This window comes from Emydura macquarii, unplaced genomic scaffold, assembly GCF_026122565.2.
Source record: "Emydura macquarii macquarii isolate MOO-44397 ecotype Brisbane River unplaced genomic scaffold, CSIRO-AGI_Emac_v2 contig_3517, whole genome shotgun sequence".
Classification (NCBI taxonomy): domain Eukaryota; kingdom Metazoa; phylum Chordata; order Testudines; family Chelidae; genus Emydura; species Emydura macquarii.
The window spans coordinates 4183446-4209001 of NW_027133654.1; the positions used below are offsets into that span (position 1 = coordinate 4183446).

At 40.4% G+C, this 25556-nt stretch overlaps 2 protein-coding genes across 12 annotated transcripts in view; both read left to right on the forward strand.

The window, feature by feature from the left end:
- The window catches only part of GNG4 (G protein subunit gamma 4), a 40198-nt gene extending 38169 nt beyond the window's left edge, over nt 1–2029 (forward strand). For all 5 annotated transcript variants that reach the window (XM_067535919.1, XM_067535916.1, XM_067535917.1 and 2 more), the window contains exon 3: nt 1295–2029. In XM_067535919.1, the coding sequence (XP_067392020.1) occupies nt 1295–1423 (129 nt within the window). In that variant the 3' untranslated portion in view covers nt 1424–2029. The remainder of the gene's footprint in view (nt 1–1294) is intronic.
- An 18811-nt stretch (nt 2030–20840) lies between these two features.
- B3GALNT2 (beta-1,3-N-acetylgalactosaminyltransferase 2) overlaps nt 20841–25556 on the forward strand; it is a 36709-nt gene continuing 31993 nt past the window's right edge. For 3 of the 7 annotated variants that reach the window (XR_010917574.1, XM_067535757.1, XM_067535758.1), the window contains exon 1: nt 20889–21095. Coding sequence is in view for 5 of the 7 variants with exons in the window: in XM_067535757.1 (XP_067391858.1) it covers nt 21002–21095 (94 nt within the window). In the remaining 2 variants the exon portion in view is untranslated. Of the gene's footprint in view, nt 21096–25556 lie in introns of all 7 variants that reach the window. The other 4 variants (XR_010917575.1, XM_067535760.1, XM_067535761.1 and 1 more) reach the window with 3 other exon arrangements.

Here is a 25556-nt window from a genome sequence, read left to right on the forward strand (position 1 = left end):
GAAATTAGGCCCAAATTCTCCTTTCTGTTATAATGGTGCAATCATACTGAGCTCAGTCTGTAATTGGAGGGAGAATTTTGGCACATCATTTTCCTTTATTGGACACTATTGTTTTAATATATCTTGACTGATTAAAAAGAGCACCTATCCTAAGCTCTGCACACTGTCCCAATACTTAAGATACAATAAACTTTTAAAAAAACAAGAAAAATTAAATGACTTAACTCCTGTAATAGAAAGAGCCAACCAGGCAGTCAAATAATACAAAAATGCTCCATGCACTTTGGCACCCAGTCATGTCATGTCACATAGTCCTATCCCAAATGACTGAGGAAAATAAATGGGACTTACAATGTGCCCTGAAGGCTAACAATCAATACTGATACTGGGTCTCATTCTCCAAGGTGCCTGGGCATCCTTAACTCCCATTAAAGTCCCCCGGTAAAGAAACCTGTTGAGACTTAATAGAGTAATGTTGCAGGATTTCAGCCACTGGTGGAATGTCTTTGCATGAAATGGAAATCAATATATTGTAATTGACCCCAGCATATAAATCAGTATATGTTTTATGTAACACTAAATCGAGGAGTGTGGGTACATCCATGTGGAAAAATCTCATATCATTTGATAGGTATGAAACCAATAGGGCATTATAGAAATCACCATACAGCCTATGCAATCTACTAGAGTGGCTAAAGCACATGAAAAGGTTAGCATTCACAAAATTGTATAACAGGGAGGTGGATCTTTATTAAATGGTATAGTATAGTTCAAAAACCCCTGTTTTTTTTTTTTTTTAAGTTTTCATTTTTTTCTTAAATTTCTTATGAACTTTTCCATGAAGACAGATAAAGTAAAAAAAAGAAATTTCACCTGCATATTTTGGAAGATTTAAATCTATCCCATAAATATGAAGGGAAAAAAAGTACAAGTAAACATTAAGACCATTTACTCTAAAATTCAGATTATAATTAATGCTGTATTTATCACATTAATTGCTGATGTCACAAAGGGTATTAAACTCACTGTTTGCCCCACGGAAACAATTAGGAAGAAACTCAATGAATCAAGATTGTTTCCTATCCCTGTTGGAAAACGATGTAGAAGAATGATCTGGCCTTGTAAGAGCAGGTTCAGACTTTTGGTCTAATACTTTGAAAAGTGGATATGCTGATCTGCTGTTTTCAGTAGGGGAGACACTGATATTTTATGCTTAATGGGAATGTTTAAACAGTGCTGACTATTTCAATATCACAAGTTTAATGAAGGTTATAATTTTCTTCTTTCCTACTAGGTATCCAAGGCTGCAGCTGATTTATTGGCATACTGTGATGCTCATATTGGAGAAGATCCCCTTATTATACCAGTGCCTGCATCTGAAAATCCTTTCAGGGAGAAGAAACTCTTTTGTACTATCCTTTGAGTCAGTTTGTAATTAAAAATGTCCTTTGTGAAAATCCAATACTTGATGGTGCATGCTTTTAGCATTAGATTTGCCCTACAGTTATCAAGAATTAAACCCACAGTTACAATATTTTTAGAAGCACAATACATTTTTATTGTAAATAAGTGGCTTATATGCGGATTTAGATATCCATTGACAGGAAAATGAGGATGTTTAATAATTTCAGTTATCAGTAAAGATTGTTTTAGTTTTTAATGAAAGAACCAAATACAGTATTAAGTGGTAGATATCTTTGACAATTGTAAATTTTTCTGAGACCAAAATGAGTTGTAAAATTCTTGAACCTATTTTTAACTTTCATTTTCTTAGAAAGGTGAGTAATTTATTTTCATTTGCCTTTACAAATTTATATCTAACAAAGGCAAAATGACCTCTTCTGAAGCAGAATGTCAGTTACTGCTCTAATGCTGCTTGGAATGGTCAATCCTGTGTAGTAAATGGTATTTATAAATGTGGATGTTTAGTGAATGCTGTAGCAAATTTGACTATAAAACTTGGTGGAATTAAGCAACATTGTGACTGAAATTTCCTTTACTGAACAAAATAAAGGAGCGCACAACCTAGGGCTTGCTTTTTTTCCTTAGCTTAACTGTACCCCAGAAAGGCTTATAGAAATACAAAAAGCCATGTGCCTCCCTCTCTAAAATTGTAATGATATAAATGTCTACAGAATGCAATTTTTTCAGTTAAGATGTGCTGTGGAGCACATTATACTACTGCTTTTGAACAGAAGTAAAGTTAGGCCCTTAACTAATACTTGCTGCTGATTGCAACATAAACTTTAAAGCCTCAGACCCTGCCCTGGTGCAAGCCCTCAGTGAGGAAAGTGAGACACACAAATACTTTGTTTAAAATAGATACATTTAGAAAAAGATGAGGATGATGTACTGAGCATGAGCGGACATATTTCACCTTAAGTTTTTTGCTTCATTTACAGTCTGTGCACGCACACTGAAACAATCACTGCTGGATTGCTTATTTTTCAGTATCTGATCCTATCTATATTCTCCAGAACACAGTGGCAAGGCACTGGGAATGGTAAATGCAGTGGTCTCAGTGCCTTGAGGAATGTGCCAGAAGACTTCTATAGGTTTAGATATTCTGTGTGACTTGACACGCTAGTTCGTTGCATAGAATGTTCTCAATATTTGAAAGCATAAGGCTTCAGCCAAATCCTGCTCCCATTGAAGTCAATGGAAGTTTTGTCACTGACTCTGATAGGAGCTGGATTTGGCCCTTCCTGTTGGCTTGTGTCTGATAAAATACTGCACACTTCATATTGTGTGTGTTGTTTATAAACTCGGCACAATGAGGAAAATGTATTTCAGTAAGAGTCACCGTGTACACAGTCAGTCATTTCTTCAGGTCCTTAGCTCCCTACTGAATCTGCAAGTTCCCTTAATCTCCATTATACTGCAGTGTCCAGCCTGTTAAGAAGTTACTGCATTTATAGGACCCAACGGACTGACAGGACTTGGATCTGCACTTTTCAGTGAGAGGTATTGTGTATTCATGTGAGAGTTATGAAGTGCTTATTCTCTCCTCGGTGATGTGCTTTGGTCTCCTGATACAAAGATGGGGGAGAGATGGAACAACAATACTGTACTTGTGGGGTTTTATTTTACTTGCTAACAAGGTTGGAAGACTTAAAGCAACAAGCTATGCCCAGCTGCCAAGATCTTGATCCTGTCCACCACTTCAAGACTCGGGACTTGTCCACACTTAAAATGCTGCAGTGCTTCATCAAAAACACTACCCATCCTAGAGTCATAAACTTTAAGGTCAGAAGGGACCGTCATGATCATCTAGTCTGACCTCCTGCACATTGCGGTCTCAGAATCGTGCCCACCCACTCCTGTAATTGACTCATAACCTCTGGTTGAGTTACTGAAGTCCTCAAATCATGATTTGAAGACTTCAAGCTATAGTGAATCCACCATTTACTGTAGTTTAAACCTGCAAGTGACCTATGTCCCATGCTGAAGAAGGTGAAAAAACCCAGGGTCTCTGCCAATCTGACTCGGGGGAAAATTCCTTCCTGGCTGCAAATATAGTGATCAGTTGGACCCTGAGCCTGTCAACAAGCCGCACTACCCAGACCCCTGGGAAGGAATTCTGTCTAGTAATTTAGAGCCCTTTCCATCTAGTATCCCATCTCCTGCTGTTGGGGATATTTGCTACTAGCAATTGCAGATGTGCCTCATGCCATCATAGGGAGTCTCATACCATCCCTTCCATAAATTTATCAAGCTCAGTCTTGAAGTCAGTTAGGTATTTTGTCCCCCACTACTCCCCTTGGAAGGCTGTTCCAGAACTTCACCACTCTGATGGTTAGAAACCTTTGACTAATGTCAAGCCTAAACCTGCTGATGGCCAATTTATAACCATTTATTCTTATCAACATTGGTGCTTAACTTAAATAACGCTTGTGACTCCCTGCTGTTTATCTATCTGATGTATTTATAGAGAGCCATTTCATCTCCCCTCTGCCTTCTTTTGGTTAAGCTAAACAAGCCAAGCTCTGAGTCTCCTCTCATAAGGTATGTTTTTCATATCTCTGGTCATCGTAGTGGCCCTTCTCTGCACTTGTTTCAGTTTGAATTCATCTTTCTTAAACATGGGAGACCAGAACTGCACTCAACATTCCAGAGGAAGTCTCACCAGTGCCTTTTATAATGGTATTAACACTTTACTATCTCTCCTGGAAATACCTCACGTGATGCATCTTAAGACTGCATTAGTCTTTTTCATGGATGCATCAGTGGTGGCTTATAGTCATCCTGTAATCAACAAAGACACCCAGGTCTTTCTCCTCTTTCACTTCAAACTTGTTAGTCCCTAAGTGCATGACATTGCACTATTAAATTTTATCCCATTTCGTATTACTCCAGTTTTCAAGGTTGTCCAGCTCTTTTTGTATGATATTCTGGTCCTCCTTCATATTGGCAATACTTCCCAGCTTTGTATCATCTGCACATTTTGTTAGCACACTCCCACTTTGTACCAAGGTCATTAATGAAAATGTTAAGTAAGATTGGTGCCAAGAGCAATCCCTGAGTCACTCCACTAGTAACCTCCTTCCAGCCTGACAGATTACATTTCAGTATGACCTGTTGTAGTCTCCCTTTTAACCAGTTCCATATCTACCTTTCAATTCTCATATTAATCCCAATCTTCTTCAATTTACTATTTCCCATGTGGAACTGTATAAAACGCCTTACTGACATCCAGGTAGACTAAATTCACTGTGGGTTTTTTTTTTTGTCTAAAAAAAAAAAATCAGTTTTCTCAAAGAAAGAAATCAGTTTGGTCTGGCATGATCTACCTTTTGTTAAAACCATATTGTATCTTATCCCAATTACCATTTACTTCTGTATCCTTAACTACTTTCCCTTTCAAAATTTGTTCCACAACCTTGCGTACAATTGAGGTCAAACTAACAGACCTGTAGTTTCCTGAATCACTTTTTTTCCCTTTCTTAAAAATAGGTATTTCCCGTCTTAGGGTATGACCCCCTTTTCCCCCCAGTTCAGATTCATTAAAAATCCTTGCTATTGGGCTTGCAATTTCATATGCCAGTTCCATTACAATCGTGAATGGAGATTATCTGGGCACCCTGATTTGGTCCCATTATGCTGTTTAAGTTTGATTTCTATCTCGGATGTGGTAATTTTTACCTGCATTTCCATTAGCCAACCTGTCACTACCCCTAAACTCTACATTACCCTTATTAAAAAGCTGAGGTAAAGTTTGTTTTAGATGTTGGGCCATGCCTAGATCTTTAATCTCCACCCCACTTCTTCAGTCCCACTTCTTCTTTTCTTTTTACGTAGATGGCTATAGAACCATTTACTACTCATTTTAATTTCCATCGGCATAGTTAATTCACTTCTCCGAGAGGCAGTAGCTAGGTCAGTGTGATTTTTCACACTCTTGAGTGACATAGCTATACCGACCTTATTTCCTAGTGTAGACCAGGCAGAAAATGTGAATTTTGCCTTTAATGAGGCCAGCACACTCACCGAAGAAATTAATTTGAAGTTTAAATCCCAGGCCAAATCTGCACAGCTATCTGTCTCCTGCATTGCTGGTGTAAATAAGATGTAGTGTTTGTAACCGATACAGTAGACAGATTACTATTGCATTTTTAAGGTTTCTTCATGGAATCAGCATCAGTCTCTGAGGACTTGTATATGCCAACAGCCATAGAGCAGTTCTGCAATATATGGTTTGAAAAATGGCGGTTGTACCAAAGCACTACTGCAGTGTTCTGGGTCAAGACTATAAAATATAGTATACTTTTTAGTTAAAGGGTCAATTCTGGTGGATTGGCTCTGAACTGGCTTCTTTTTAACACATTAAAAATTCTAATTCACAAGGTCTTGCCACAAGAAACACTTCCCAGTGGGTGATGGTCTCAATACTCAGCCACTTCCCCTGAAAAGTAGGGCTCGTAACTTTTTGTTATGTAAGATATCTTATTGTAAGTGGAGCAAAAATGGTTTTCTGGAAACTTCTTTAAAAAAATCATTGTGTTGCTTCGTGCTTAATAGGATTCCTTAAAATACCTTTTCATAGTAAATGATTTTGTAACTTTGATAAGACTGATCTGATCACCAAGTTAACATGTTCACTTGTCCTGTTACCCTGGATTTGAGGGGTATGTTACACACAATATGGCTGTTAGCTTAATCAACTTCTAGGGTATTTGCCCACCATGAATTAATGAAATAGAACACATAGTTAAGGGTTAATTTGAACAAGCAGGGCTTCTAGAAGCAAGGTCAGATGCTAGCTGCAGACTGGCATTTCTGTTAATCAGAATGGGAAGAGGGGAGAGAAAAGATTCAACAATCTGAGACAAAGAAAACAAGGGAACGGGAACTTTGACTTCAGGTCCCTCTGATACAGAAGTTTATTATGACTAAGATTGTTAGGAATGTATTAAGTAGTTATTGAAGTTAGGAGAGGTAATAACCCAGTAGGGGTCACTATGAGCTATGTGTCTTGTGATAATATAAAAAGACTAGATAATAGAGTGTACTTTTGAAGCAGTTATCTGAAGCTGTTTTGAGAGAGTTTTTTCTGACATCTTTACTACATGGCCGGGAGGAGTCCAGCCAGCATTGATTTGCTGCAATTACTCATTACTGTCCCAGATCCTAGGTAGTTGTGTGTGTGTGTGTGTGTGTGTGTGTGTTTAAATCTAATAGTTTTAGACAAGAACATGCTTGCTTGTGTTAATCTACATCAGCCAGAAGTGCTGTGTTCTCACTGGTTTATTCCTGAAACCGCCTGGAGTGAAACAGTTAAGTTACCACTGCTATGGGTTCTGAAAACCCTGGGTAACAGTCCTTCCTCAATGTGTACAGTTTCAATAGAACAGAGGAGGAGGGGAATGTAGGCCACACAGCTGTATTCTCAAAGGTTTTGTATGAGTTTGTATTTATGGCTCATTAACACAATCTCATCTAGAAATATAATATTGCAACAGCTTATTTAGAGTTCTTGCTTTCTATTTCAAATTACCTTCTGTCTGCAAATTGAAAAGCCACATCAAGTACACATGAGCATTGTTTAAAAAAGCAGTTTATAAAAATCAAATCTGTTTGTTGGTAAACTTATGTTGAAATGAAAACAAGTAATTGTTTTGTGCATGATTGTCTGCACTCTGAAGCCCTGGTGGACTTAAAAAAAAAAAAGAACAGTCCCATTTAAGACTAATAACCCACCAGCATATTTATAACAGCTTTCATTCTTTTGAACAAATATAAGTCCAAAACTCAACCAAGTCAAGACAATTTTATACCTACTAAGACTTGTCATAACTTACAGTAAAAAGGGGTAAATACATAATCTATACTTGGTGTATTGTATGTATATAATATATATGAGAAGAATATATCTGAGGAGGATATACCACGTGAGAGAGACTTTTATTTGGAAATAGGATAGCCTTCTCCATTTTCACAGACAGTTCATGTTCTATTTAACACTTGAATGTATGTATACCATGGGAAAATTGTGCCTAATTAGAAGGACCTGGTCAGTTGATGGTACAATGTAGTTGTAACAGTTCTGGATCACTTAAGAATTGCCCTTTTGTAATAACAAAATTACCTTATGGGTCTCCATAATTAAGGTGGTAACTAGCTTTCTATTTATGCTGGTTTGGGCCACGTGACACTTCTAATAGTCTCAGCCACAGACTGCCCATGTCCCTATTGGATTTTTTATTATTACTTTAGCACACTTCAGATGATTTGAATGAGCTGTTCTTGGGTTTTTTAGATGGAATTTAGCTTCATGTTTGGAAATTTCTTCTAACACTACTTATGCTTTTTGACCATCTAAGCTCCAAAAACTGCTTGTCCCGGAAACTTCGCATGAAAACTTATTTGAAAGGTCTTGTACTCCTCTGTTCTCCCCAAAGGAGTTTCAGTTGCTGAGAGAATATACTGTCTATCCTGTAAAAGAGATTTACTGGTTTATTTCCCCTGAGTAAGGTATTCCCTCTAGACTGTAGCAATGGGTCTTTATTTTCATCAGAGTGGGCCTGCTCTTGCTCCCGATGACCTCAGTGACAACAAAATCAGGCCTGTTGTCCAGTTTGGGTATTTGGCAATGTGTGTGAACCATGCTGCTCTCAGCATCGTCACTCTAAATTTACTCCTTGCAGAATCAGGCCCTAAACATGGGGCATACTCACACTAATAGCTTGCTACTTTGCAGAACTCACTCAGTACCTCATCGAATCAAGCCCACAGAAAGGAAGCTGAATGGCAGTGTTTCTGATATGTGATTCAAAGATGCGTTCTTCTGGAACATAACTTGAGTACTTGCTGCTCTGACGAAATGAGACTCCCCAATTTCAGTTAGTAAAATATAATCTAGCAGTAGTTAAATGGATGATATTTCTGAGGCTGGCTATTTTGTGCCCAGTGTGGCTTGACTGTATAGCCCCTAGACTGTTAGTTGCCAAATACTCAGTTTAAAGTGGCTGAGTTCCAGCACTGAAAACTGTTTTGCTCTGCCACATGACAGAATTCTCTTTCCCCACTCCTGTAGTCAGCTGGCAGCAGGCTGCTCTGTTACTGCTACTGGGAAAAACTTTTAGGTTTGCTGTTACTACTGTATTAATTATAGGTATTGTGGGCAGGGGAGGAAGTTCTGTTTAAACTGAACAATTACAGTTTTCGCCTGTAGGCCAAATTTTGCTCTTAATCACATGGGGGGTAAATCTAGAATTGTTCAGTTGGCTTCCGTAGAGGTACTCCGTGTAATCTAGAGTTGGAGTAACAAAGCAGGATTTGGCCCTTTGGCATGTCCATTCTTTGGTCCTCTGCTTTGTCAGTTTAATGCAACTGTATGGCCACCTACCCAGGTCACACATATAAAGGGAACCACCTTAAAGTTTATAATCCTCACCAGAAGAAAATAACATTTTAAAAAACAGTGATATATGATGCATGTTTTTTAAAAAACATTAAAATTGTTGATTATACCACCATTTACATCTCTGCCTGCCTTTTTCCCTTCAGTCTTCACAATCTACTTTCCTTACTGTTTGTTTTATCCACTCCTGAGGTCTAGGTCAGATCCTGCTATAACTACCACAGAATAAGAACCTAGATGCCACAGAACTCAGGTCACCCTTGAAGCTTTGTGAATAACATCTCACTTAAAGCATACCAAGCAGTCTTTTCTCTCCTTCATTAAACTTTTGAAAACTCATCTGATTCTCAAAACCACACATACCTCTGTTCTCTGAACCTGTACCCTATTGTGTTTAGACTCTAGGCCCCTCAGGACAGAGATCTTGTTCTTTGTATAGTATATTGTAAGGGGATGTGCTACTAAGTTTTTTTTTTCATTGAAAGGAAGGAGGATCCACATTTTCTGTTAATTTTACAGTTATAGCAAAGACCTATAGACTGATTGTTAGTTATGACAAATAGCTCAAGTCATTTTTTGCCAACATTCCTGACCTTTTCTTGGCTGTTTTTATTTTGCGTGGCATATCAGCTGCTTCCTTACTTATCATGACTCTGTGGAAAGGAATCCTGTGAGTCCTGATTTGAGAGAGAGAGAGAGAGAATTTTTTTTCATACTTTGGGGATCAAACGACTTCAGAAGTTGTTTCCCTTGAGAGGAAATCTACCAAGTTCAACAAAAAGTTAAATAAGATAAGGAATGTGATGGATATAAAACTGTTTCTTTTATAACCTTCTAATGCTGACATTTACCAGATTGGTAGCTGTTATGAGTTTTGCCATTCACAAAGACCAAAATATATGTCTTAGTTTGAAATATAAATAAGGGAAACAAGGAGAACAAAGTGTCCGTGAGTATATAGTTCCAGAGGGGTAGCCATGTTAGTCTGTATACAGCAAAACCAATGAGAGTCCTGTAGCACCTTAAAGACTAACCAATTTCTGCGGGCATAAGTTTTCGTGAGTTGCAGCCCACGAAAGCTTATACCCACAGAAATTGGTTAGTCTTTAAGGTGCTACAGGACTCTTTTTTTCATGAGTATATAGTGACATAAAACAGAATAACATCTTACAGCTACAAACAAAGCCTTCAAAGGAGGGAATGTATATATGATACACGCAAAACTTATGTTAAAAGAACGCTAAAGTTGCAAAGTCAAGTGCTCAAAAATTAGGAAATGCCAGAATTAAGGTTGCTTGTGCACCCTTAATTCAGCTCCCTTAGGCTTATGCATTATGATAATCTTTAACTACATGATTTTCCACAGAATTTCTGCATCATTCATTGCACAGATGGCTGGTGCTCCATTAATGAGCAGCTATTCAGTATTGTTTTATCCTCGTAGTTTAATGTGTAGCCCCAGCCATTATTTATTGTACACTATTCAACCCAGCTTTGACTACAGAATTATTAATTTCCTCATAGGATTTTCTGTAGTGTTCATCACTGAATGCTTTGCAAATATGAATGAGTTTACCTTCACAATTCCCCTGTGAGGTTGAAAGGGTGGTATTTGCCCCTTTTTACAGATGGAGAGCTGAAGCACACAGATTGTTAAAAAGGATCTACCTATTTTGGGTGGACAATTTGAGTAGACTAGGACCTGATTTTGTCAGAGTACGTAGTATATAAGGCTCAAAGCACAGCCCCCCTTGTCTTTAGTTGAAGCTCAGCACTTCTGCAAATCAGAACCCTGGGTTCCAAGTTGGGTACCCAGAAAATTAAGAACACACAATTCATGACCACCTGTGAAAATGCTGGTTTAAGTGACTTGCCCAGAATCACACAGGAAGTCTGGGCAGAGGCAGTGCTAGAATCCAAGTCTCTAGGGCAGCATTCAGCTGTCTTAACTATGAGACCATCCTTCTTCCTCTTCTGACAATTTCTTGACTCATTCACTATGTCTTGCAAATTCTGCAACAAATGGAAGCAAAGTCCCACAGACAACTGGCTCTTTCATTACACAACCCTGACATCCTCCAGAGTGGGTCCATCCTGTGCATTGAATGGATGGGGTTCTGTGGAAAAATTAGTATGTGCTCATGTAAATACTGTCATAACATCTATGTGCAAAGAAGCAAAATAAAGGTTACACAGACACCTTTAAGTTTGGTATTCAGGCATTTTCTAACTTTTGAGCATTCGACTTTGCAACCGTAGTGTTCTTTAACATAGTTTTGTGTGTCTCATTTCCTAGGTTTTAAAAAAAGCAAACTGGGGAAAATGGAAGTTTATCATATGGCATCATATTGAAACCCACAGGGATCATCAGTGGGGTTGGAACAGTTAGATCAAGAGCCCAGATCTCTTCCACTTGAGCTTATAGTGTTCATAGTGGGTGGCCATCCATGTGGACCAGCACTAGAAAGGAATGAGATACTCTTTACTAGAAGGGTTGCGGAGGAATAGTGACTCAGGAATCTTGGGTTCCATTCCAGGTTCTGGAGAGGCGTGTTCTCTAGAGGTCATAGACCCTTCTGCCAGTTCCCATGCACCCTGTAAGCCCGACCCCTTCTCTTCTGGCCCATTTCTTCCAACTTGTGCCCTGCCCTAGTCCTGGCTCTTTTTCAGTCCCATTCTTCTTATCTACAAAGACCCAGTCTCCACTCTTCAGGCTTTTAACCCCAGTCCTCCCCCTGCTCCTTGTCAGATCTGTCTCCCCCCACACTCCTCTGCAGCCATTCACTGGTTCTCTTGTCCAGCCAGTGCCAATCTACCTTCTCCTAGATCCTTGTCTGATCTGTGTTCCCTTTCCCAACTGGCTCCTAGTATCTCCCATTTCCCACCTTGCCCAAGCAACCCCAATGTCTTCCCTTTGTGGCTGCTAGTCCCCTGAGCAACTCAGTCAGTTTCTCTCTCCTGCCACCTCACCCCCTCCAAATCCCAGTCTCACCAGACTACTTTTCTCAATCTACTCGCTTTCCTCTCTCCCCTGGTCCAATAGGTTGTCCCCTCTGCATTCAAAACAGGGAGCTTCCTCCTCCATACTGCCTGGATGCCAGCAGGCAGGGGTCACTGAAAGCACAGAAGAGACAGGCTCTCTGCTGTCAGTTCCAGAGCGCAACCTCACCCACAGTCCAGAGCAGCTGACAGCTGCAGTCAAATTTGTGCAGATTTTCACAGGAACACCATAAGGCATGTCTCTGACACACAGGCCAGCCCTGCACAATTTCAAGTTTTTGTTCCAGATCATGGGAGCACTTAAAACTCAAAGAAAAGATTGCCAGAATTTTTTAACATTGTTCTTTGAATCAGATTAAACATTTTGATTAAAACTTTCCAAAACAATTCAGTCTAGATAGATCCATTACACTTACAGAAAATTTCAGCCCTAACTGTTATAGTTTGCCAAAGTTATAAGCACCTGAAAATTGAATTTTAAATGGGAAGTATTGGGCAATTTTAATAGATGGTGGTACTAACCCACCTGTAATGCTTGGTATGGGTAATTCTTGTAGGTTCAGGCTGATGACTATTTTGCTGTCAACCACTGTGAATAGACAGAAAGATCCAGCTCCCATGCAGCCAAACTCTGCAGCCTTTAAACAGCAGTGGGATAGTGTCAAATTAATATGGCTTCTGTAAAGTAAAAACTGCCTTTTGGACCAGGTAGTTCTTTGAAACTCTTAGAAAAGGAGTATATTGAGGGAAACTGGTACATATACATACTTGGAATTTTTAAAAGCTTTTAATAGGTCTCCTATAAGAGACTATTAAGAAAAGCAGCTGTGGGCAAAGTCTTGTTGTAGGAATCCTGCCTCCATTTATGGCATAAATGAGTACAGGTTCCTTGCTGCCCTGTGTGCACATCTTGTGTAGGTCAAAGCTTTCCAGTGGTGTCTAGTTCTGTGGCTGTCCAGGGAGGTCTATAGAGACCTAATTGATCACATACTGCTGACATTTCTCTTTGTTTCCGGCTGCAGCTATTTATTTATTCTCTTTGTTTCCAGCTCCAGTGGTGTCCACTTAGAGGATGTCCATGCTCCAAGGGCTTCAACTTTTGCAGAAGTCCTTTAGGTCTGTCCTCTGCCTGCAGGGTGTTCAGCAACATATTGATAATTTGAATAGCCCAGCTGAGGAGTCTAGGAACTGACCTATACCTGTTTTTAGATAGCCAGTATACTCTAGCAGAGGATATCCTAGCAGGGGATAGAGGAAGAATATTCCAATTCTTCTGAAGATCCTTGGGAATATAGAAAAGGGATTGATGGCTACTTACTTTCATCAAAACTTGTCCTGAGTCCCTTTTGCTTATGATCTCTGGAAAAATTAAGTATATCCTTCCATGATGCAACTTTTTATATTTATGAGTGGTGGAAACATGTTTGTACCACTCATAAATTGTATAGCATTTACCATTTCCTAAGTGTTACTGTCTGCATAATTTTAGTCCTCATTTAGCTTACTTTTCCAAGCCTTGTTACTGAAGGCACAGTGAAATTGTGTAATGTAGTGCATCAGCTGGTTGGTCAGAGTGGTATGTGAAAAATGCCTGTCCTGACCATATAACCCTGACCTCACCCATTGTGGTCACTGCCAGGCCTTCCATTGATTTCAGATGAAGCATGAACTGGTCAAAACAACTTTCTGTGGGTATACCCTGCAGATATACATGTGTCTTTACCCTACTTCCTGTTTATTTCAACTGCCATTGCTGTCCTATTAAAACTCCCAACACCTAGTCTCGACCAGAGTGATGCAAGCAAACAGTCAATGTTACATACTGGCTCTCTGATGTATATACCTATTCCTCTAGTATTTAACAATGCATGTTTGTTAGACTTGAGTAATGACTACTACATGTGAAACAGTGAATGCTTATCCAAAGACATGATGTCCCAAGTTCGGCCAGCAACCTGGGGCCTAAAAATCCTAGCTCCCAGGTACTAAAGTAGCTATTTTAGAGCAGTGCCTCCTTATGCTCATTGCACATATTAAAAAAAACAGCCCCTGCCTATCAACTCGTTCAGTGTATGTCACAAGAATAACCTGAGTCTCTGTGATTGCAGGAGTGGAAACTTGGAATATTCAGAAAGTGTATAAGGAAAATTATATATTTTAAGTAATGACACAGACATTTTGAATGGCCAGATCAATACTTATTACCTCTGGGGCAAATAATTCAAAGCCCTCTGAGCCCATTTTCATTCCAGTTGGATCTGCTCACATAACCAAAATGTAATAGATGAATGATTTCTCTGAAAAATGCCACTTTAGCTGCCTAGAATGGCCACAGAGTTGGTGGGTTAAAGGCAGTGAGCATTGCAGACCCATGCATAAGGAAAGGTAAACAAAAGTAGCCAAGGACCCTAAAATCGCAACTTAATGAAAGTGCATGGAGAAAAAATCACAAAACTCTTTAAAAGGATTTTCACACTGAGACTCTTGAATACTGTGAATATTGGTACAAGAAGCAACATAGGCAAGAAATGTATGTCATAAGATTTGTGTTAGAATTATATCCATCTCCCTGACTACTGAGTTTCTTCTGCTTGATTTTTTGCAATGCAATTATAATCTATTTTGTCTTGATGACATTGCAGTGGATTGCCATGGAAAAGATGGCACTGTTACAAATTAAACAATATAAATGCATTGCCAGATCAAATGAAAGGAGAAGATGAGTGGTGAGAGAAAAGTCTGCATTGTTTAAACACAAATATCATAGACACATAGACTCTAAGGTCCTTGATCATTAGCAAAAGAGACAAGAAAAACTATGAAAAACTGGTGAACTGAAAAACTAAAGCATAACAGATTGACCCCATTGACTGAGGAAGACATCAACCAGATAAAAGCAGTTTAAACCAACTAAGAGAGAGAGACTCACTCATTGAATTTTCTTCCAGTCTCCTATCAGAAAAACTTCTCTCTCTTTGGTGTGCACAAAATTGGATGAAGAAATGTCACCACACAGAAAGTGCTTTTGTAAGTGGGGAAGATGAGATTTCAGTATCAGGCCATGGACTCCTCTTGTTTACAGCAGTGAAACCCCATATTTCTTCAGTGGGTTACAGCAGTATAACTGAGAGAATTTGCATTAGACGTATTTGTCAGCTGAACTAACACTGTGCAGTATTAGGGAAAAGGAAGAAGAAATACTATCTTGGCTGCCAGCTACACATTGTAATGGCATAGGCTAGTTTGTAATCAACTTAAGCTAAACCGATTCTAAGACCAATACAAGAATATCTACACACAAAATTGCACCAGTTTAAATAAATCTGTTTCTAAACTGATTTAGCTCAATCAGTACACAAACTGTGTAGACAATGCCTTAGTGCTAATAAAGTAAAAACAATCATTAATGTACGTAGGGACAGCTAAGTCAATAGGCTATAAAGTAGATAATATAAAATGCTAAAAATTGAGAATCAGAGTTTTTAAACAATTCCTTTTCACAATCTTAACTCAATGCAAAATCCATTCATTTGTTTTCTCATAATAACTATAAAAGATCAGGCATACTCATAATAAAAAACTTCAAAGTTCTCATTTTCAGATGAATTATGTGAGCCAAGGTTTTAAAAAATAAATACCTAAAGTTAGGCTCCTAAATCTATATTTAGGCATCTAGGTATTGGCCTGATTTTCAAAAATGCTGAGCACCCCGCAGCTTCAATGACTGTTAATGTGAAATCATGGAGGTCTCAGCACTTTTGAAAAATCAGGCCAATATCTAGGTGATTAAATCTCTGACCTTGCAAAGATGTATGCATGTGCTTAACTTTATACACTATGTGAGTAATTTCTTTGCATTTGGGGGCATTAATATGATTTAGGAACCTAACTTTGAGCCTCTGGTTTCGAAAATCTTAGCCACAGTTTTACAGGAACTAAAATAGAAATGTGCAGTCCTGTACTACTAAACTCTATTTTTAGTGACATCAGCCCAAATCCCCAAAGAGACTTAAGTGTTGCAGTGCCTAACTTTTAAGAACCTAGCCATCCAAAGGAATCCACAAACCCTGAGTTAGGTGCTTAGAAAGGGGATCCACAAAAGCCAGCATGCTATTTGGGAGACTGCCTAAATAGCCCATGTTGAGAAAGGTATGTCCTAAACTTCACCTCACACAGGGTGTCTCCTTTTTCCATTTGCAATCCATGACCCTCCTCTGGAGCCAGGCACCTAAGCAGGTTCTTGCAAGAATGGTGGGGGCACATGCCTAACCCCATACAGTATGGCCAGGGATAGGCAAAAGGAAGACATCTCCCTGCTACCCTTCAGTGCAGTATTCAGGGCACTTGCCCAAGATGTGGGAGACCCCTGTTCATTCCCTCTTCTGTTTGATGTGAAGAAGAGATTTGAAATGGGGTTTCCCTTCTCTCGTGTGTGTGCCTTAACCCCTGGACTATGGGATAGTCTGATGTGGGTGGCAACGGTGCTAGAACTGGGAGGAGGGGCCAGAAGGCCATGCCCCCCAACTTTTTATCATGGGCATAGTTTGGGGAGGCAGCATTGCCCCCCCACCCCCAACTGCAAGCCTTGGGTAGGTGCTGTGCTTCGCAGCAGGAGAGCTGATCACCCTTATCAGCTCCCCTGCTGCAAAGCGCAGCCCTGCTGGCACCACTCCATGCCTGCCTGAGGCTTGCAATTTGGGGGGTGAATGCCACCCCCAAAACTATGCCCATGTTAAAAAGTGGGGGGCATGGCATCCTTCCCCCCCGTTCTACAAAGGTTCCGGCACTCTTGGTGGATGGGTCTCAATCTCTCTTGTTGACACTGTTCCACTGTGTATAAATGACTAAGTATGCAGTGGACCAGTGAGAGGGAGAATGATTCTATAGTCCTGCAGTTAGGACACTTAGGGTATGTCTATATTAAGGTCAGTACTGTCAGCGCTGCCGGATCGATTCTGCAAGATCAGTTGAACAGCAGTGGAGACCCGCTCAATCAATCCGGAAGTCAACACCATTAATCCATGCCTGCAAAAGAGTAACACTGCATCGACAGGAGGGCATTTCCTGTCGGCGAAGTATAGTGGGGTTGCTGCGATAGGTAGAAGTTAAGAAGGCAATGGGAGACTGCCTGCCAAATTTCGCCGGCAGTGTAGACCAAGCCTTAGCTGAGAGATGGGAAACCCATGTTCAAATCCCTTTTCTACAGCAGAGAGGGAAACTGAACTGGAGTCTCCCACATCCTGGATAAGTACCTTAATCACTGGGCTAAAGGTTATAAGGGAGTCTACCTCTCCTCGCCACCCAGTCATTTTGGGTGGTTTTAGGTGTTTACCACCACCTTCTTGTAAGAAACAGCTTAAGTGCCTAACTCCAGAAGAGGATTCATGGCTGTGAATCTCAAGCGCTGCCCAGACTTTGGCAACTGAGCTCCTGAGAGGGACAGGGCTTAGGTAGCACCCCTCTCCTTGACATTTCCTGTTGGCCAACTTAGGTCACTTCCCACTTTGTGTGAGCTTTTGTGGATTCCATTCTCAGACATCTAACTCTCCACAGGCATTGTATAGGGATCATGTGTACCTAAAGGGCTGTGAATTCCACCAGGTGGCTTTGCATCTAAAAGTTAGATGTTACAATACTTAAATCCCTTTATAGATTTAGCCCTCAATCTTTCCTTCCAAATATACTAGCTACCCAGCAGCAGTATCACATTCTGCTGTTAAACTTACATATTTGTGATAGATTAGCATCAGTAAACCTTCCATTAACCATGACAGCTGTTGTGAGTGATTCTCCAGATGAGTACTCAGAGGCACCTGACTGCACATCCACATAATTTTGTCTGGTAAATTCACGGTGTAGAAGACAAAGGAAACCTTTGTCCTTTCATGTTCAACAAAACCTGCTTTTCCAGATGCCTATAATCTCATCCTTTGTATCTAACTGCATTATATCCACTAAACTAATCTGAATTGGGCCTGCTCAGTACCTGGATGAGCGATCTCTAGGGAAAAAGCAGTTGCTGCAGGAAGTGGTGTGGATTTGCCTGGGAATCTTTTGGTTGAGTCAGCCCTATATGTGTGCTATTGTACATGGTATATTTTGGATGAGATGTAAAAATGAGTACCTACCTATTAAAGATCCCATGGCACATTTTGCAAGAGCAAAAGTATTACCCTGGTTTCCTGGCCATATTCTAATCATGGCAATTACACTCTGGATGTTTAAATTTTCCCATTTAATTTTAGATGCATAAAATATTCTTTACTTCCTCTTCCAAAGCGTTGCATTTCTGAGTCCTGTAAAATAGGTGCTGCATTTCAGTGGTGGGAGAACTGATTCCTTGCCAAAGTGAGGCAGGCACTTGTAGTCTTTTGTCTTTACTGGAGTAATTAAGGATTGCTGTGGAAGTCTATCTTGTTAGTATAAGATGAATTATTGAAAGAAAGAATCTTTTTCAGATATTTTTACTATTTCATGAACAAAAATTAATCCGATAGATACCAGGTATAGGCATGCAAAACAAAAAATAATTATTTGAGATATTGTACTATGTCACAGAGCATTTGAACTATATAAGCATTAATCCAATATCTCTGTAATGAATGAGCCCCAGACTGGAAGCCTGTATTGTGTTTCAGGTGATTAGTGAATTGTTCATTAGAAAGTGGTTATTGTTTGATGATCTCTTAGTCTAAGATGGGAGGGGAGAGTCTGAACCGTTGAAATATATATTCTTAGTCAGCAGAGCAAAAACCAGAACACATTTCTTCTTACATTTTTAAAAATCTGTGTTCCAGTTTATTCCAAGATTGCATTGAAATTTACCATTCCCTTCACTGAGAACAGGATTGACCCCCTCAGTGAAGAGATGGTGGAAAATGGGGCCATTTTATCTGATCTTTCTGAGCTATGTTTGGCACAAGAATGGAGGGAGAGAAAACCTGAGCAAAGAGAGTTTTGTGCCTCCCATATTCTAGATGCTTCTCAGAGACCTAGTTGGCCTCCAGTATAAGTTAGAGCAACCTCGAGGCTGCTTAGCTGCAGTAACCCCTTAGGGGGCCATTCTGCTGACAAAGATAGTCAGAGTACAGTATGTATCTCTGCCAAGGTGCCTCCCTCCCCTGCATGCCCCGTACACTTTAGGCTGTGAGGGGGACTGGCAGAGAGATGTTCCACCAACTCTATATCACAAAGGAAGCCCCCTTACATTGGGGTTTCCCCAGCGGCTGCTTCCACACAGTTTACACCCTTTTGACCTTTCAAGACCAATATGAAAGGGCACAGGAAAATGGCCTATTAAGACTCAGGACTAGGGATAGGGTATCTATATTAAATTCCAGACTGGGAACCTCTCTGTGGCTCAGTTCCCTCATCTGTGAAAGTGGGAGAGAACTCCTTACCTATCTTCCAGGGGTGTTGTTAAGTATTAATAGCAGCAGAGGGAGCTGCTAGCATGCAACAACCCTAAGTATAGACACTTCCATTTTATAGCTATAAAGAAATGATGGTGTATGGTGTGCTAAAGGTTTGATAGACACAAGACTGGGGTGACTATAATGTTTACAACTGATTCTGAGAAAAACTGCCAAGAGGAGCACTGTGTTTCTTCCTCAGTTTGAATCTTGGACTCTCTAAAACGAACAGGACTTTTGAAGAATAGCAGACCCAGAGTTCTTTCTATCAAGAATTAAAAAATGACCATATTTAATTGACCATATCTATATTATTCTACAAGTGGGCTTGAGAAACTAACAAAAAGTTATATAATTGGCAGGGACCATACCACCAATTAGGTTTTTCTTGGTATTGTATGTAAATAAGAAAAGGTATGCTGTATATGATGCCTTCACCTTATTGCATCTAATTTACCTACATTATTTCTTAGGTGTCCTATTGCCTTGATATTTAACTGTCTTGAGAGCAGTTGTCAACATTGGAAAAAACTCAATAGCACTGATTAGCACCCTTACAAGCATTCTCCACAGGGAGACCAAGAACTGAAGGAGTACAGTGACTGAGCTACCTTCTCACCTCCAGGTCAGAACTGAGTAGAGTTGATTACCTGTTTTATATTTTTATGAAATCCCTCCTACTCCGCCTCGTTCCCACTCGATATCCAAACAATTCCTACCCAATAGGACAAAGCATATGATCAGATAACAGTTATGTTTTCAGATGCATAAATGGCTTATTTGGCACCAAGTATTAACCATAGGCTGTGTGTAATGTCCTTTAAAAAAAACAACCTCATTTCTTATACAGGTTCCTTGAAAAACAGGCACTCACTTTAAGCTGTTTTGGTAGAACAGGGGAAAGGGATACTGGCATTGCCAGTGCTCGTTCCTAGCCTCGAGAGGCTTTGCACTGGTGCAGTTTACCCCAGAGCACCCTGCCCCAGTGCAAGTCTTGTTAATGCTGTGGGTTTGTCCCAGGGACCGGACTAATATCCCAGCGTGGACAGACTGCGAGTTCTTCAGGGCAGCGTCATCAGCAGCTGAGACTGACTAGCCACTGTTTGGGTGCCCAACTTCACCGGCCTCCATAGAGCCCACCCTCCGAGCACCGGCTCTCACTTGGGTGCCCACCATCTCTAACAATCACTGCGGGAACTCTTGGCCAGCATGTTGCGATGCGTTGGGAGAGAGCCGTAATAATCCAGGTGAGAAGAGAGAGGCCTTTGGGCAGCAAGGAGATCCCCTAAGGCAGTCTTGGCCTGCCCATAGAAGGAGCCTTTTATTATTCTTCCAGGTGGTGGTTTTGTTACACGTCCAGCCGTGGGCAGCAGCTCCCTTGCTGGGACCATGGAACGAGAGGGGGCACCCCCGCCTGCAGGGGACGGGAGACGCTGCCGCTCCGTGCCCGTGCCGTGCAAGTGCAGTCCTCGGCCGGCAGGGGCGCGGGTGCCGCGCCGAGCTGAGGGATTGTGGGGATTGTAGTAGGAAGGCGCCGGCGCCGCTCTGCGGGCGGGACTCCACTTCCCGGCGGGCGGAGCGACTGGAACTGAGGTGCCTGCTGACCGAGCCGGGCGCAGCAAAGCGGGCGGAGGCTCGGAGCTGTGGAGAGAAGGTGGGGCGGCCCCACACCTGTCCTCGGGAACCCCCGGCCCGGCGCGGGGCGAGACGGGGAAGGGGCCGGCGGCCAATGCGAAATTGGCTAGTGGTGCTGTGCCCCTGCGCGGTCGGGGTCGCGCTGCACCTCTGGCTGCTGCTCGGCGGCCCCGGGAGGCACCCGGCAGGTAGGCATCGAGCGGCAGCAGGGCGCACACGCCCCGGGGCCGGGGAAAGCGCATGCCGCCCTCGCTGGAGGGAAGGGTTAGGTGAGGGCCACAGCGTTCACGCACCTCTCGTTGGGAGAGGGAGACGATGGGCTGCTGCCACTCCCCAGCCAAGCGCGGAGGGGTGCAGGCGCCCTCACTTGATGGCGGGAGGGGGGGTAAGGTGCGTGCACCCCTTGCCCAGGTGGGAGTGCAAGATTTTTCCGTCGCCTGGAATTTGGTCTCTTTAAGCCTTTCCCCAGTTTTCTCAAAGGAAGAGAGGCTCCGGGGGGTGTTGTAAGGCCCGCCAAACACAGAGATGGGCTGTTAGCAGCAGACCTGGTCAAATGGCCAGTGTGGATTGACTGCAGTGTATCTGGCCATTAATGGAGCTGATGAAAAATAATTATTCAATTAAAATAAGTGCTAAAATCCACTGCCTAGATTATATACAAGAAATAAATGCATCAGCTCTTCTTATTCCAGTGAGTATAGGGAGCTAGCAAGCCAGTACATGAGGCCATCATCCTGCAACCCTTAAGTGTGTGTGTAACTGGTCTTTGGTGAGTAGTTCTATTAATGTAAACGCATTGTATTAAAGATCATCCTTTTCCCCTTTTAGGGCAGGTTGGATGTTGTTGTATTCTTTAACTGATTGAGTGAAGAAGCACATGCTGGGCACACAGCTGTTCAGGCTTTCTGTGGTTGAGAAATTTTAAGCAGCCTGCATGAAAATATTTGACATACAGATTTAGTGTGGAGCCAGTAGACTGCTTTCTGTTATTAGATAATCTACAGAGGAAAAGCGTGTGGAAAAGTTAATGTGGGTTATAGGAAAACAAAAAATTATGTAGGACAGGAGAACAATTTTGTGCCTGTATTTTTAAACTAGAGCTACTTCATTATAATTCAGCTAGGTGATTATTGGCAGTACAGTGGAACTTTTGTCATCTAGAGTAATCTGTTTTTTCACATACTAACTTAATTATGAGTCTAGTCCTGCTTCCATTCAAGTCACTGACAAAATTCCTCTTGACTTCAGTTGTGCAGGACCAGGCCTTATAAAATGAATTATACTATTTGGCATTTGCTGTGTATTAGAACCAATAAGCTTTTGTATTGCTCTTATAAAATGGGTTTGCACTAAATCAAGGTGAATGTAAGTGGATTCCGCTTGATGTTGATACCCATGTTGGTCAGAATAGGCACTTTCATCAACTAAAGAGATTACTCCATTGGTGGAGATTGTTAAAAGTTAATGACCATAAATAGCTTTCCACTATCTGTTAGTAGCTTTTTGAAATTTTGCTATGGAGTTTTTTTAACTTTTTGGAGATGCTAAAAAGCGACTAAGTAAAAATGGTGTTTTCTCACTCAACAGATCTGCTTGGAGCTGTATTTGGAGTCCTGATAACTAATTTTATTAACAAAAATGTTTTAACTACTGCTTACTCATATTAACTGGACAGAGCCTACACAGCTAAGGAAGAGGAAGTTGGAGAGTCTATTCCTGCAGAATTGTTCACTAAATTCAACAATCCAATTAGTAACACCTGTGTGACAGATGCAGCGTCACTAGGGTTGAATACGTGTCAATGAGGGCCTGTTTTGGCAGGTAGAACCTGAATGATTGATGATGCATCAGAAGGAAAAAAAACCCAGTTTGATTTTCCAGATACTAGGTTGAGTTAGCAGGACTGTCTGTCAGGAAAAAATAAAATCTAATTATTTGATCTGGAATCCTAGAGGCGCAGCAAACATGAAACCCAGTGGTGCCTTTTTTTTTCTCTTTACAGTCACTTTTCAGCATTGCTCTCCAAATGTAAATATTTTCAAAGATAATCTAGGAGAAGTCTCCTCAGAGAGAGAGAGAGATACTTTTTGGGGTTGATGAAGAATATTTTAAACATGGAGAAGGGTTGACTGTTTATAGTTCCATCTCCTATTGCTGGGCCATTTATACTTTTACTGGTCTACTTTTTTACAAGTTGTAGTAAAACTAAAAATTTGTATTGAGTACTTATAAAATAGTTTCAAGTTTACTGACTTCCCTGCAGAAGTGATTTAGGAAGAAAAAGAGATTCCTTTCTACTTCCTGCACCTCATGTTTCTGGTGCTGATTTGTATTCCTTCGGGGAAAAAAGGTTAATCTCTTCCCAGGAAGGGCAGATTCACAGTTTAAAAAATGTAATGTTAGGGTAAATGATCGAGTATTCATATGTGACAATTTTGTTTCAATGTTGTGCAATTTCATTCCTAGGCATTAGTTGTTATGGGACTAATGCTAGTAGTTCCTTTCAAGGCAATAGCAAAACTCTCATTCACTTTAGCAGGGCTAGTATTTGGTCCTAATATCATACTGATGATGATTTTGGTGATAACATATTGCTGAGGGCTCAGTCCTGGAAACACTTCTTTTACTAGACTTTATGCTCATCCTACCAAGTAGTCCATGTGACTGACTAGTCGCACTGCGTCAGATAGTTAATGCTAGTAGGACCAGGCCTTTAGTAGTCAAGCAAATGCAAAAATTCTTTCTTTCCAGATTTTACGCTACATTCTGATTTGTGCAGAGCTTGTTTAACAGTAACATAGAGAAAGCAGTGAAATTGAGCAAAGAAAATATAGAAATTTCCCCCTGATATTAAGTGTAAAATTAAATCTTTTAGGGTATGGAATAATTTCCTAGGGAGGTGGAAACTCCAGCACTTTGGATCACTTTTGCTCAGTAACTGAAAGGGTCATGCACTAGTAGCCCTTGAAAGCTTCTAGCAACATATACACTATAGGAAACATTCATGCATTAGCAGAGGGAGGAAAGATGAGCTAAGAGACCTCTTTCATCTCTGAGGTCTATTGTTCTGTGAGTTTTTTGTTCTTCAAAGTGCTTTGTGAACATGAATAAAGTGGTGATGGGTTCCTACCAGAGTAGGAAATGGCCTTATTTTTTAAAACAGTTTTTGAAACTTGAATTATTAAGATGGTGTGGCACTGTCTGATAAAACCAGCCTTGTTGCATTTTATTTTTGAGTAATTTTTTTGTTTTTATTTCCTTTGCCTGCTGCTCTTTATGACTTACCACCTGGATTTTTTCGCATGAACAAAAATTTAATTGATTTCAAAAGTATTTTATAGTAGCTGGGGCATAAAATGTATTATTTGCATGTGTGCTTACATTTAAGTTAAATTTAAAGTTAGTTAATTTAAGTTGCATTTAAATTTAAGTTAAATTTAATTAACCTTTGGTATCACAGCAGTAGCACAATTAGCCACCAGCATGGGTCAAAGGTGGCATGAACCGTGATCAGTCACAACATACTGAGCCAAATACTCCATTGTAGTAAGTAGATTTGCACCAGGGATTATTTTTCTCTTTGAATGAGGTTTCCTCTAGCAGTTGAGCTGTACATTGCATTAACTGTTGTTCATAGTGTTTTGGGGCTGGCTCGCCCTTACGCATTTTGAAATAAAGCAGAAATAGATCTGGAGGTCTAATTACAAAATGAAGGTTGGGCAAATGTGATATATCTGTACTTTTCTTTATCACAGATTAATCCAGCATATCTTTATTGTATTTTATTTTATACTGGAAGCATACTAGAAAGTATAAACTCTTCAACAATGATTAGAACAGGAGAAGAACTCCAGAAGCCTGGCTTCCAGCCGTGCTCTCAAATCACGATTCATTTCTTGTGTTGACGCTTTTTAGTAACTGCAAACTGTAAACAGATAGTTACAGAATCAGTATAAGATAGGAATAGCATATTATGAATAGTAATAATCTGATAAGCAATAATAGACACAACTTTGGAGGCTGCTGTTACATGCATAAAGAAAATTCTAGCTCATGAATACGTGAAAACGGTCATGTGATGATGCAATAAGTTTGTTCACTTCTAAGCTAAAAAATAAAATGATTGCATGTATAAATACTTCACCATGACTGACTCAAAGGTCACTAATAGTTTTCTCTGAACCTTTGCTGCAAATCACATGTATGCAGTGCTCTTGCTTCCTAACTCTTTCATCATAGGTTAATATCTGTTTCTGTACCTTTATCTCTTTATTATAATAGTTTAAAGACAAACTGCTACCCTTTTCATTAGAGCTTAATAAATGTACTTTCCCACTTACCAGTAGTAAATAGTAAGCGTTGCCTGGCAAAATAGGGCTTATTCATCAATTTCAGCAAAATGTTTTTATTTATTTAAAAAAAAAAAAAGTCTATCCCTTATCACTGAGAAGGCAACCTTCTGAAAGTAAACTGATGCAATGCTGCTTTACTAAATATACAGACAGCGTGAAACAAAAGAGAAGGGACCTGTTTTTCTAATCTCAATGAGGTTAACTTTGAAGGTTCTCTGTGACTGCTTCTCTGAAGTGCTTTGTTTAAGGGATAGTATCCTCATGAGAGTTTCTCCAGTTTTAAAACTGATTTAGTTT